Source organism: Montipora capricornis, chromosome 3 (assembly GCF_036669925.1).
Source record: "Montipora capricornis isolate CH-2021 chromosome 3, ASM3666992v2, whole genome shotgun sequence".
Classification (NCBI taxonomy): domain Eukaryota; kingdom Metazoa; phylum Cnidaria; class Anthozoa; order Scleractinia; family Acroporidae; genus Montipora; species Montipora capricornis.
The window spans coordinates 58858776-58873867 of record NC_090885.1 but is presented as its reverse complement, the minus strand read 5'-3'; the positions used below and the strand labels follow the sequence as shown (position 1 = coordinate 58873867).

At 41.8% G+C, this 15092-nt stretch overlaps 2 protein-coding genes across 2 annotated transcripts; both read left to right on the top strand.

Annotated features, from left to right (window-relative positions):
• Positions 1-2031: 2031 nt before the first annotated feature.
• On the top strand, positions 2032-2589 carry LOC138040655 (protein phosphatase 1 regulatory subunit 3B-B-like). The gene has a single exon (XM_068886339.1). The coding sequence runs from the start codon at positions 2032-2034 to the stop codon at positions 2587-2589; it is 558 nt and encodes a 185-aa protein (XP_068742440.1).
• Positions 2590-5097: 2508 nt separating this feature from the next.
• On the top strand, positions 5098-5592 carry LOC138040654 (protein phosphatase 1 regulatory subunit 3B-like). Its single transcript, XM_068886338.1, has one exon. The coding sequence runs from the start codon at positions 5098-5100 to the stop codon at positions 5590-5592; it is 495 nt and encodes a 164-aa protein (XP_068742439.1).
• Positions 5593-15092: the final 9500 nt, after the last annotated feature.

Here is a 15092-nt window from a genome sequence, read left to right as displayed (position 1 = left end):
AAACTGTGTTTGACAAAAAGAACCCGTACAGAAGCATGAAACCATGTGTAACTATTAATGTCATACCGTAAAATTCCGGTTATAAAGCCTAGGCTTATACAACTTCGTAAGGGATTTTGGGTGGACTTATAAAACGGAGAGGCTTATATCCAGGAAGGGGGGGGGGGGGGTGTACTTATAAGTGGAACAAAAAAAAAACGTTTCGAAATGAGCCACAGCAGTGTTGATGGAAGTACGTTTTTAATTTACCAATTAAACTTTCAAGCCTCATTATAAATCGAACGCGTGCATTTCAATTTTATGAACAAAATCAAAACTCAACGACGTGAACGTAACCGGAACGCAACAAACCGGAAGCTCAGAGTTCATCTTCGCTGTCATTGTTGAAAATGTTAATGTTTCACGGCGACGAGGCTTCCTGTACTTAATTCTCTCCGTTGCTATTGTTCCACAATCTTTACTAATTTTGTGTTGTGAAGTAGTACAGGGTTCTGCAAGAGTACTTATATGAAGAAAACGCGGAAAACTAGAGGGGGCTAATATCCAGGGAAGGGGTGGCTTATAACCGGATTATTTTTTTTTGTTTCCAAGTAGATGGACTCATAACCAGGGGGCTTATAGACCGAATGCATAAATGGCGGCCAAAAAAAAATCTTCTGTTTACGTGCTAATTAGCCTCGTTTGCATGGACAAAATATAACAGAAACGTTGCTTGATAGCGAGGCTAGTGAGTCTCATTAGCACATGAGCAAAAGAATACATTTTTGGCCGCCATTTATGCATTCGGTCAATAACCGGAATTTTACGGTGTGCGGGTTCATCCTGTGACAAGCAGTAATTGACGATTCGGACGATGAAGAACAAACAACTCGCTCAATACGGTCGAAACCAAAAAAAAAAGCAAGCCGAGAAAAGCAAGGCATGAGTACTATGTCAAAAAGCTGCGCTCAAAGCAAACACTAAATACTAATAACCAACCATTTAATACACCAACTCCAAAACTCTCTTCAAGTTCACAGCCGGATGGCTTCGCACGTCTATATATACTCTGAGAAGCTCTTAGACAGCGTTCCCAATATCTTGAGCCATAAATTTTCTTAATAGTTAGCGAAAAAATCTATTATAAATGGTACGTTTGTCATGTCGAGGTCTCTGTTATTGTTCATTCAAGCTAAACTGATTTTCTTTGGGTGATCGTGTATCCATTATTTCGTTAGTGCGTTTTGGCGTTTTTGCGTTCGTTTGTCGATCCGTTCCGAAACTGAGGTCCATTGCCGTATTTTTGTTTTACAAGGGTGAATAAACTGGCACAAGGACAGGTGGCATCACCAAAGGAATAAAATAATAATTCTGTAGAAAAAAATATGGATAAATTAAAAGAAACTGACGGTGCCCGTGTCTGCAATCTTTGATAAAAAGAACGGAAAACGTAACATGTTTAGGTTTTCGTACATAAGTTCGTTTAATTGGAGGAAATGAGGACTTTCAGTTCCTTTCATTTTATTCTGGTCAAGATTACGGATCATTTCTCCGAAAATTATACAATTGGATAGTACCGTTCTGTGGTATTCATTGTGGCTTCTTTCAACTTGCATTTTCTTTGTTTTTTCGTGTTGATGGAGGGTTAGTGGTCCATAATAGAGCTGTTATTGGCTACCTTCAGTTCTGTTTCCTAATGTGGTCTTCGTGTACTATTCATAAACAGCTTAAGGAAATAAATTTTTTATTGTCGTAGTTAGCTTATGAATCGCTGTTTTGGATTTCGCTTCATTGAAATTGTTGTTTCTTAATGAAGCGAAGTTCGAGCGATAAAGCATTTAGTTGGAACTTCTGATATCCCTCTGAGCGTTACAGTTTCGGTTTTACACTGATTCGAAAGTTGTCTCTCTCTCCTTGTGTCTGATTGTGTGTAAGGAGAACTTCTCGACACTAGATGAAACCGTGATTGCTGCAGTAAAGTGACAGAGAAACCACGAAGATAAAGAGACAATTTAAAAAAGTTATCTAGTTTCGGTATAGTTTGCCAACACCATGGATGTAGAAAAGGGAAGATTTTTAAATTTTACCCACCCCCTGAAAAGGCAAGACTTCAGTGGCAGACTCGACCAATTAAAGGTCTCTTTAGAAGACATCATTATACAAGACTTTAGCGTGAATGGAACTGTAAGAGTCCGAAATGTAGCTCATCATAAGGAAGTAACCGTTCGCTACACCTTCGATGGTTGGTCATCCTATAAAGAGGTCGTCGGGCAGTACATTGAGAAATCTCACACTGCATCTACGGATAATTTTGCGTTTGAAATCGCAATGCCTACAACCCTTCTCGAAGATTGCAAATTAGAGTTTGCCATATGCTACAGTGTACCCGGAGTGGAATTTTGGGACAATAACGACGGAGATAATTATCGAGTAATGTGCTACTCGTCATGCCTCACCGTAGCTCACAATTCGCCATCAAAAGTGTGGAAATACATTCTACATTATATCTTTTATATTTTAGAAAAAATAAGGTCAATGGGTTTTACTATTGACCATTGGATTGACCCAAGTTTTTGGACTGGCGAAGTAGATGAACAAAAACAGAGCTAAATGATTTTCCTGTCTTGCTGACCTTCCTAGGCTATATTTCCAGCCGTTTTAGGAGTGCTATTAACATCCTCCACGCAACGAACGCCTGGATCAGTGGTCCTCGTCCTTTGTCCGTGACGTAGCACCCGCTGCAATTGTATTTTGTATTCAGCCAATTGTATTTTGTACTTGGCAGGCAGGCGACTTCCTGATTGGTGGAATATACAATTGGCTGGACTAGTGATTCAGCCGTGGTTTGCTCGGAGGAACGCGGACGCACAAAACGACTGGTAAATTGAACCTATATCTTACTACGCTTCTTTTTTTATATTAGAACGTCTAATTGTGGTGCTGAGGGCGAGAGTTCTTATTTTGTTTGCGATTTGAGCGTGAAAACGTTCTTAACATATTCTTAAAGTTGTGTGGTTGTTCGACTACGGACACAGTTGTTCATCAGTATATCATTCAATGAGAAAACCTCATTGTAATGTATTTAAAAAAAAAAACGTTTCTAAGTATTTGAGTTGATTGTCCTGTTACAATACAGTTTTCCATTTCTTTTACCTTTATTTGATACTACTCAGCCTGGGTATATGTTCTTAGAATTTTTGTTAATCTTGGACTGAACGTTCTTAAAATATGAATCGGCCGCCTGTTACTTAGTACGAAGATCCGTGTGTCACGTTCTCTCTCTTCTGCGGAATTATCTATTATCGTTAATTCGGTATTTTGGGGTTTTTTTTTTTTTTGGAGCATCCGCCATCATTAATTTCGAACACTGAAAGTTTGAGAGGCTTAATTTAAGGCAAATCAAAATAATTTTCTTTTATAAAGATAACCTATGTCTGCATGTGTACAGTACTCGTACCTGGGAATGTCACCGACTAACCTCGTTTGGGTTAACCTCGTTAATCGTTAACTCAGGAGAAGAAATCTCTCAGCGGCCAGGAGGGCTAGAATAATAACTCTTTCGAAAAGAGGGCCTTGGCGACGATGAAATGCCAACAAACTCTTACGGTTTTTGTAAGTGAGGGAGAGACTTTAGAGCGAGGGCCCAAATAGAGTGAGTTTACGCTTTAAGTCGCCCAAAAATACGGCGACTTTAGGTCCCAGAGTAGGCCTTTTACTGTTTTCATTTGCACCGCTGGACATAAGCCTTATTTTTTGAAGAGTCGCGCATATTCCCTATAGGACAAACTATCGTCTAGTATAAAGTTATTCAGTTTCGTGACGTCTCCAGCGGCCATGAGTTTTAACAGAGGCAAAGCACTTTTTTCGTACAAGAATAGAGTTACAAATCTTGTAGGGTTGTTTTGCAACATCAACATGGCTCAAAATGCATTTGGGATTGGCCAACATGGCTCAAATTCGTTCCGACTCTATAAATGTAGTAAAGGAACGACCAATATTGTTTGTAAAGGTTGGTTTTCACGTGGCGTTCGTGTTCCCGCTTGCTCAGTCCAGAACAAGTTATGCTTGTATTTAGGCGATACCGAAACTAGACAAACTAAAGACCGTTACTAATGGTACAAGAAATACAATATGTGATTAACACGTCGAGCAGAATTAGCTATCGTCACCAACATGGGATTGTTGGCGTTCGTTGTCATGTTCTCTGAATATGTTACGTTTATATAGTGACTTTCTGCTAAGTTATTTACTTTCACTTGTTTATTGTAATAATTTATTTCACTTCTAGTTTGCACTGAATGTATGTCATGTTAACCAGTGAATATTAAATTTACTCGGATATCTCATTTTGCCTCTAAAATAATTGTTGTTGCTCGATGCGATTATTGCCTGCGATCTAGAAGAACATCTGACAGTGTGAGTAACCGTAGAATACCCATCGACCCCAAAACCCTTCTAAAACAATTGCAGCTACGGACGTGACGAACTGTGGCTACGGGGCTACGTGGCTGCACAACTAAGTTCAAACAATAGCTAAGCTCCCATATCCACAAAACAGTCCAAAAAACACAAACAAATAACAAAAAACTTCCGGTTATTCCTATTTCTTGAAGAGCAAAGAAAAAGTGAGGCACTCACGCAGCCACGCGACCGTATAGCCACGTAGCCAAGTAGCAATGTAGTCGCGTAGCTATGTAGCCACGTAGCAACAGATTACGCCTTTGCACGTTAACAGCGTACTCGTTCAGTCACTGAGCGTTTTAGTAGCTTAAGCGGGTAGCCGGGTAGATGAAGTGTTGCCTCGATTGGTTGGGTATTCTGCAATTAACTGTAGAATGCTCGATCATTCCAAAATAGCCTGTTAGCCACGTGGCCGCGTAGCCAAGTAGCTAAGTAGCCGCGTAGCTACGGAGCCCAGTAGCCGCGTGGCCATAGGTTAATTAACAGCGTACGTACTCGATCAGTCAGTCAGTCAATCACTTAGTTTTGCCGTGTAGAGGAAGCGTTCCTTCGAGTGGCCGGGTATTCTGCAGTTACTCCAGAAACCGTGATAGTGACACAGAGTCGCAAAGACAAAAGAGTTATCTAGTTTCCTTAGTTTACTGATTTACCAACACCATGGATGTCGGAAAAGGAAGATTTTCAAATTTCACCCAACCTGTGAAAAGACAAGACTTCAGTGACAGACTTGACCAATTAAAGGTCTCTTTAGAAGACATCATTATAAAAGACTTCAGCGTGAATGGAACGGTGAAAGTTAGAAATGTAGCTGATCATAAGGAAGTAACTGTTCGCTACACCTTCGATGGCTGGTCGTCCTCTAAAGATGTCGTCGCGCAGTTCGTTGACGAATCTCACACTGGATCTACGGACACTTTTGCGTTTGAAATCGCAATGCCTTCAACGCTGAGCGAAGATTGCGAACTAGAGTTTGCTGTTTGCTACAGTGCATCAGGAGTAGAATTTTGGGACAATAATGACGGAGATAATTATCGAGTGATGTGCTGCTCGTCATGCCCCGGGCCCACCGTTGCTCAAGATTCTCCGTCAAAAGTGTGGAAACACATTCTAAATTATATCTTTTATATTTTAGAAAAGATAAGGGTGGTGTAGTTTAGTGGCAACAGTGGATTGACCAAAGTTTTTGGTTTGAAGGAGCAGATGAACAAAAACGGAGATAAATGATTTGATTCCCTCTCTTGCTGATCAAATTGTATTTTCTTCTTGTTTTTGGGATTATCTATTATCGTTAACACGGAAGGTTTGATAGGCTTTATGGGAAATCACCATACTGTATTTCTTTTAGAGAGATAACCCATATCTGATTACAGAAATAGTACTTGGGAATAGAGACCTTCAGCATCTGGTTTGTCATGCAGAACCACAAACCGCAAACGTTTGTAGTCTCAGGTTGCAAGAGTATCGAATTCTTTGTGCCGCCCTGTTGTTTTTCGTCCAGTCGAAGAACATCCATTTTAGCGCCTGAAAAACATGACTAACTCATTGCTTCAAGTTAACAAATCTAACTGGTACATTACAGGCAGGTATAAAAACCTATTTCTTGCCTTTAAACGTTAAGCTGTGCAATTTTTGATGGCGAAATGCTTACTGCAAATCACTCACCGCAGAAAGCTCTTCCTGCCGTTCAAACGTGAACTCAAGACCGTGATCACGTGACATCCTCATGTTTGCCGCTAACTACGAAAACACCTGATGCTGAAGGTCTGCTAATGTTCACTGACTAACAACGTGACTACCACACTATTAGCTGCAAACAAGTCAAATATTTTAATACTAGCAATAATCAAGGATTAGTGTGGTGCATTCCATTCACGAAGCATTTGAAATTAGATGTATATTTTGTACTCTTTTCTAGTATTTTATTAAAAACAATTAATTATGAAATACATGTGTTATAATGCAATATCAGTTTTGTAGGACATCAGTAAACGCCGTTGCTTTGCTGGAGTAGCCGAGTGGTAAATATTAGCCTCTTTAATGTTAACATAACGCAGTCTCTTAGTTACATGGAATATCACTTTTTTTTTCGTGGTGGATAGCGAGGCAGTGAGTATCCGACTTTATATAACGAGCTGAATTATGCACGCATTTTGATTGGTTCGCCCCTGTGATATGTTATAGCACAGACGCATAGCAAACGACTTATGACAAAATCAATGTTCTTTACAGTTTTATGGGATACAGTAAAAACCCAGATTTTTAAGAACCTGTAAGGCAGTTAGACCCCCCTTCATGTAAGAAGCTATTTTAGCCTTGAGTTTGAAGTCAAACGTTGAATTAACAAATTTATAAAAAAGGGTGTGAATCCGTTTAGGCTGAAGACATATATAGCCGGACATTTGTCATCCATTTTTTGTAAAGTCACAGCTCCGACCGGACCAACACTTTGAGGAGAAACTGCTGCCCCTTTGTTACATCCGAAGATGGTTAGATTTGTAAGTCTTCTCGGACTACAAACCGTAGGCCCCGTCTCATAACCCCTACTATACTACAGAAAGAGCACGGCACGGATCTCAGGTGTTGTGGTCTGGTATGAATTCTGAGGGCCAAAACTGAGTTTACTACTGTTGAAACACGGTTAAAACAGACGGCCAATAAATGGAAGCATGTTATTAGTCCCAGAGGGAATAAACTCACTGTCTCCCGCACGGTAGTCCGATACGCAACCAACCGGAGCCAATCCGGTTCGGTGGTCAAAGCTCTTGTAGAAACGTTTCACGACTCCAGCGTTTGGAATTGGCCGACGTGGCTCAAATTTGTCCCGACTCTAAATGTGGTGTAGGAACAACGTATATTGTTAGGAAAGGCTGGTTTCCCGGGGGAGGGGGGACTTCCTATATGAAGGGACGGGGATGGTCGTCGGAAATTTTAAATTAAACCCCTAAAGGAGACCAATCTGGGCTCTAAAAAGTATTAAATATATATTTTTCTATTTCTTCGCGTGCACCCCTAAACGAGACCTTCACGGCTACATATCGGCTTCATATGAACCCAAAATCCGAAATTTAATTACATCCCTATAAGCGAGACGACTAGCATCCCCACCTCTGTCATCCTTTCATATGCAAGTTCCCTTCTCAGCGCGATAAATAAGGGCATGTCTGTTGCTAAATGTCTTTCCTATTCAAGAAACGCGGACTGTATATTAAGGTAGGGGGCGGGTCTTCAATCTCTTCCATCAAATACCCGAGTAACAGCAGAAGTCAGTCCCCCCATGTGGAAAACGTTTTAGTCGACTTATTTTCCCACAAGACAACTAATTTCATTACGACTGATCTTATGTTAATATCGCCGAGTTTGCTGACATTTAATCTTTGCCATCGCTTAAGTGTTACACGATTCACCATGGTGTTTGGAAAATTCTTTGCCTTTTTTAGGAACCAAAAACAAAAGCTACTGCATCTACAAGTGTTTTAAGTGATAGAACAGATCACGGAACATGCACCTTAGGGATAATTTTCTTGATTAAGCTATTCAATAAGGCCATTTGTAGGGCTTCACCATGGTGAACCGATAGTTCTTAAAGTCTATGGTAGTATAATTACTTTATTTTAGAACACAGTGGTGAATCGTTGAGTTTCAGCGCTAAGAAGGTCGACTGGTCGTTACAACAAATGATCTCTTTTAATAATGTAATTTTCTACAAAGTTAGCTTACGTTTGTGCATAGAACTCTTCAGATTATAGAAAAAGAAGGAAAAGGTTCCGTGTTCCTTCGACACCTTTGTGTAGTTATTTGAGATAAGGATTAAGAGGCAATGTACTTCACTATTCTTTCTCAGGAGCTCCAAGAGAAATAATATCACAATGAATAGCGAATCAATTTCATACAATGACCGGAAAAAGTCATTCTGCTATGTAAAAATCGCTAAACGTCGTCTTGATGGCCATCGGAGCAATTTTCACCCCCTTTTGTTTGAAATATGCAACACCACCCCTCCCCCCTTATTTTTGGCGTATAGTGCGATAGTCTCTGAAAGTTTACATTTTGCGAGAAGAAATCTCACGCAGTTATCCACAGAATGGAAATACGGTAGTCGTATTTCTTTAATATTTTTATACGCTTCTCCTCATTTCTAATCACTGGGGCCATGGAAGTGAAATCCTATAGTCTGTAATCCGGTTTAGAAAGAGAAAGAATAGGCTGCGTAGCAGGCGCTTGGAAGGAGGGGCCACAAGAAAAACCGCGCGCGCGAGAAGGAGACACGCGTCACGCGACACGCGTGGGTATTGTTAGGGCATTGTTAGGGTATTGTTGTTTGGGCGTTGTTTTAATAGTTTAGTGCATTATCTTTTCAGTATTATGGGCCGGAGAAATGACCTTCCTGTCTCTGCCCACTTCAACTGAAGCCAATCACACTGCAGGACATGAAGGTTGCTATATTGAAGGCAGGCCTAGCCAACCAGGAATACCGCAGAAAGCAGGAAATGAGGTTGATTTTTAATATGGGACTGTGGGTCCTAGTGGACTTTTAATCGAGACTATTAGTTTCACTCTTCGCTTGGGCGCTGTCACATGCGGCACGCGTGCGAGTATGCAATCGGGCTCGTGAATTTAACGAACTTTTTAACGATACATAGTCTTGTACCCTGAAGAAGGCAGCATTGCCGAAACGTCGGTAAAGACTCTCTTTTCACGACATGAAGCTAACGTTTTCATTCATACTCGGCTGCTTCGCGTGATAACAATAACGTGGAAGTCGAGGAATAAAATCAAAAAAATAAAGTGCGCTTTATTTGAGTGTCAATTCATTTAGCACGAAAATACTAGCTGAGGACACTATTTTTACGTCTCCAACTGGAGACAGGACCTCCATTTTATGTGGTCATCCGACTCCATGCGAAGCCGTCTAGTCACTTGCAGTGCAAAGGGAGTACCGGAAGTCTCACTGTCTCAGCCAGACTGGCCAGGAAAGGGTACGTGGTGCAATAGAATAACAATTAATGACAATTTTCCTTCTCTTCCAATTATTTTAGCTAGCAAAGGTGTCGTTGTATTTTTATTTTTCACATTCAAGTCTTTTCGATACGTAGCTAAATGTATTTTATTTGAAAATTGAGGAATCCAGTTATTCTGCCTGAGCGCGACTGTTGTGTTGGAATCGACAGGCACGCCGCAAGTCCACCCGCGCTCGTCTAAATTTGACGGGACCAATCAAAAACACGTTTTTTTTTCCTGAAACCAATCAGAGACAGTCTTGTTCCAGGGTTCCCCAGAGCTCTTCCCTCCCTGGTCGTCATGCGCAGAAGAGCTCAGGGGTCGAGATTGTGAACGACATGTGTCGCCGGTGCCGTTTCTGTTCATACTATACGTACCCGATAGCTTTTCGTAGCTCTACGAAAAGCCATCCGGCCGGTACAGTGTGAACATAGCCTAACGCCAGTATAAAACGAATTTTGAGCACCAACATTCAAGGCCAGTAGACTACGAGTAGTCCCCCATTTTCGCGTGGGGTGATTTTCACGCGCGCTCGCGTTTAGCACGCTCTACTATCTCCGAGAAAAAATGGGGGACTACTCGTAGTCTACAAGGCAAGGTTTAAGAGAATCAAGTACCGCAACAAACTCGACAAGGACGAACGTCATGACGCTCGGTCTCGCCGATTTAACGGGAAAATAGGGGACTATGAACAGGCCTGTGGCCCGTTTCTCGAAAGTCCCGAAAACTTTTCGGGCCCGAAAAGCCATTTGTGAAACTGGCAACCGCTTGTTTTGGAAAGCCGATCTTTTGACATGTTTTCAAGGTAACAAATAGAAAAATTACTGTGAAGTTTGACGACTTAAATCCTCTCCGTTCTTGAGATACAAAGGGAATTGTGACACCCGAAAATGGCCCGTAAAGTTTCGGGACGTTCGAGAAACGGGGCCCTGGAAGGGTATTTTCGGGATTCGGATTTGAAAGTCCCACTGTCTCAGCCAGATGCCAGGAAAGAAATAGCATAAGTAATAGCATAACACTTAATGTAAAAAAAAAAAAAAACGCCTGATCGCGGGTTACCTTAAGACATTGATGGCTTTGCTGTCGTTCTTTCTTACGGCCACAGCCGAGTCTGCTGGCGCCAGAAAAGCCCCTAATTCCAGGCGTTCAGATAGTGTGGGACGGTGCAAAGAAAAGCGAGCGAAAAAATAAGAGGTGCTGAGGGCAGGAAGAGAGGGGGAAGAAACCCTCCTCTCTCCCTTTTTCTTTAATCCGCTTTTTTTTCCTTTTGCTCTCTTTGCACCACTCTCCACCGTCTGAACACTTGGAACAGGCTAGCGCCAGAACTAACGCAGCCATCCACAAAGAATTTTTTTTATTCTGCTACACAAAGAGCTGTAGAGATTCCAGAATCAGTTAAAAACCCGACCGAGGTTGTTTAAAACCTTCACTGTGGGGCGTTAGAGGAAATGACAAAGGCTAGAGACCTAAGAGACTTTTTTCAATGAGAGCACGAGTTGTGTATGAGTTTAACATACTTATCTAGGGAGCCCGGGATGCTAACTGTTCGATAGTCAGGCTAGAGATGTCAGTACGCACACGTACAGAACGACCCTGGTGCTCTTCCGTCGAATATTGAGATATAAAAAGCGATTTGTTTTATGGAATGGCCTTGGCATCTTAGGGGGCAATCTAAATCGACTTACATTTGTTAGCTTTTGTAGCAAAATTAGTCTTTTTTTAAAGTATGTTTTTTGGAAAGAAAAATAAAAAAGGGATCCGGGAATTTCAGAAGCGGTGATATAAACAAGTGCGGGACAATTCGGGATCACGACCTCCCTCGGCCTTCCAGACCCTGTATGAACAGTTAAATTTTATCAACTTTGAACGATGAAATACATATCATTTTCTTCGCAGTGTCAGTTCCCTTTGGCCGTGTTCGCATTATCGGGACCTACTATGCATATGAAAAAAGAAAAAAAATCATAAATAGTTGAAAAATGAAAGCATTCTTCTTCAAATAGGAACGTTATAATAGAGTTTTTAACATGGATAAAGCAATTTGATTATAACAAATTAGAGATGAGAAGATTCCTAATCGTATAATCCCACTGAACATAAAATTTTTCCGCCCCAAAAACCCGAGATTCTAGTAACTCTATCGAAAATGCAACCCCATTACGGTCAATCCAGTCGTGAAAATGCGACCCTATCCAGCGGCACATCCCCAGTAGCCTCTTATAAGGAAGTACCCCCCGCCCCCCACTCCGGGCTGTATAGAGCGTCTGCGAATAACGGCACAATATCGTGTTCGAATCCCGCAGAGTCGCAAGGACATGTGTCGGCGTTTTTGATTGGCTAGTTTCTTACGCATGAATGAAGGGGTAGTTTCTAAAGAAACTGTGGTGCTGCGTCGGTGGGGAAGTAGTATACAAAAATTTGGTTTATCAACGGAGTTGATAATGTAAATTGACCACCGTACAGAGATTCTAAAAGCTGACGTTTCGAGCGTTAGCCCTTCGTCAGATCGGGATTCGCTCTGACGAAGGGCTAACGCTCGAAACGTCAGCTTTTAGAATCTCTGTACGGTGGTCAATTTACATTATCAACTCCGTTGATAAACCAAATTTTTGTAGTTTCTTACGCAGTTTGCGATTAGTCCAATTTGAAATAAAGTAATGACTCATAGCTCGTGACAAGAGAGAATGAGCTCGTGATAGTGTGATTTGTGACTTTAGTTAAGAGTCAACTTGAACAACGGGGGTTTTTGTGCTTTCTCTCTTATAACGTAGACTATGTAGTGCATGGACTATTCTAAACTTAAACTGAGCAAACCTTATTATTGGCGCTTTAAGTCCACGAGGTTTGTTAGTTTACTGGGTGTCCTCCGAAATGCCTGGACGTGAATAGCTACGTGCAGTAGTGTGTGTAGTTTTTTTATGTCGATCTGTGAATATCATGCAGTTGCTGATTTGTTTTGACGCAAGAACTGTTGGCTAGATTGCATTTTGCAGAATACGCGGCAGTACATCTGCAGCGATTGGACTGAAAACGCTGGAGAGCCAGCCGGTAAATTTACAAACACATTTTGGCCTTGAAGGAATTCTCTCAAAACATTGTTTTTTGGGCCAGAAAAAGGCTTTCAAGTTCGATCTGCTCATTTTGACATGTCACTGCGCCCAACCGTCACGCACACGTAAGAATTGGGCCAATCGTGAGGCGCGTAAGAAACCTGCCTATCAGAAACGCTCACATATATCTTTGCGACCCTGCTGGAAAGAGCCGGATCTGTGCAATAATTCGCCGACGGTCTATACAAAGGGTTTAGACAATGCGTGGGCCGGTTGCAACGCAGGCTAATCCTGCTGTAATCACACGGGGGCACAGAGGAACTTTGTTGTATTGACAGTCATGAAATGCAGAACGAGACGTTGACGTTGCAAAAAATAATACAGCGATAACTCTCTCCGCCACTAAAGCTTCCTTTCCTCTTTTCCCTCTAGCTTCCATCGTTCCCCACGCGGTACCTTTTTCTTTTTCTCCAAGCGAAGGAGAAAGCAGTGATAGAGTCAAAATTCTCCTTGAGACCACTCTCGTAAGCGACCAGCTCTAGTTATGCACCTATCAATGTAAAGTCGGCGGGGGGGCCAGGGTATGGGGTGGGGATTTGATTGTCTTTGTTGGCCCTGGGGTAGGGCATTTGACTGATCCTGTTCTCCCAGGGAAGGGGATATTTGAATCTTTCTTCGCCCGACGTCGAGATATTTGACTGCCGACTCGGACAAAAAAGACTGAGACCGAACATATGTTTCCCGCTTTCACGCTTCACGCATGCGCCGTACGGTTTGAAAAGATCAGTAAATCATGGAGGCCTATGAGAACAAGCGAAGGCTGAGTGGATTTCACTGTTTTGTCTTCAAATTTCGTTTGTTTTAGCAAAGAAGGAAGTAAAGAGAAACCAAGTCGATTTTTGCAAGTACAATTGATTAGTGTATGGCTTTTCCGCTACATTCACTGTAAACTGATAAAACTGACTTTCTTTGTACCTTTTACTAAGAACGGTATATTTAAACTTACAAAATGTGGACTTTCTTCTAAAGGTTTATGTATTCTACGCAGTGTAACACGGATTATGGTTAAAACGTATAATTGCAGCCGTAATAGGAACATGTATCTTTGGTGATGCACCAACGTTTATAAAAGATTGCAGAGTTTTATTTAGAGATACTTTTATTGTGCCTTTCTTAGGTTCTGCCTTTGGATTGACAGCAATGTGCAGCCCGGGGTGGGGAAATTTGGTTGCATTTGACTGGAATGATTTGCCCGTGGACAGGGAATTTGATTGAAAATTTTTGAAAAAAGTCAAATCCACCCTATGCCCTGCTTCCCCCCCGCCGGCATTACATTGATAGGTGCATTACGACCACCTTTGTAGAATCCCAATCTCGTACCCAGAGTCCTCGGGCTTCTTGGCCAGCGGGTGAGCGCCCGGAGAGACTCTGGGATAATCGATTTGAACTATATTTTTGATTGGCCGATTGCGTAGCAATGGCAGTCCGACAGGAAGTCGGTAAGTAATTCGGAAGCCCCAGAATTTGGAGGGACATTCAAAATCTAAAACTAGTTTCAGTGCTGTTTGAATTTTTCTACCTCAGAAATATATAAATCACAAAAATAATAAAACGACGAGGTTTGAACTATGTCTTATACCGCACGGGAATTTTCTCACGCTGCTAAAAAGTGATTATTGTTGCTGTTGCAAAAGTACCGTGGGAAACATTACATCAGTCTCTTTGAGGCGAAATCCGTGGAATAAGGTCTTGTCAAAGCCATTCAGAATTACGGAAACATCAAATTGTAGAAGAAGAGGACATTTGCGTCGTTTCCACAAGAAAATTGTCGATCGTGTTGCTTGCACGATGGCATTTTCATTGCATTCTGAACGATGGAATGTACGCTGAAACACCAAAAATACACTCACCGAAAGTGTCAGAGGTTTCATCTTCACCTGCTCTTACAGCAAGCCAATGATCATTTCTCCAGTTTCTTTGTGTGTAAGGCTAAAATTCTTGTTTCTCGAACACTTTCAACCCGCCATTTTTACTGTTAACGGTTTTCTCTTTTCTGCTTCGGCAGGTTAGTTTTTTTGCAGGTTGCAGGTTGCAGGTTGCAGGTTAAATTTACTGTGACTGTTACATGAATAGCTAACCTTAGGCCTAATTAGGCCTAAAGAAACGTTTTTAGGCCTAAGGAGGCCTAAAGAAACGTTTTTAGGCCTAATTAGGCCTAAGGTTAGCTATTCATGTAACAGTCACAGTAAATTTCAACCTGCAACCTGCAACCTGCAAAACTAACCTGCCGTTTCTGCTTCCGTTTAAACTCAACCATACGTCATAAGACCGGAACCCACGTTTTCTGGGAAAATGGAGTCGATTATCCCAGAGTTTCTCCGGGCGCTCACCCGCTGGCCAAAAAGCCCGAGGACTCTGGGTACGAGATTGGTAGAACCCCGTTTGAGCTGTGACGACTTTTAAGTTTAAAAACTTTGTAATGAAAAGCTTTCGTACGCGGCCGCGACAAATTCTGGGATTACGCAACTGCACTAGTTTCCTCTGTTTTACGATTTCTGAAGTGATCGCTTGAGCCGTCTCCTCATCAGATTTAGCGGCGACTGG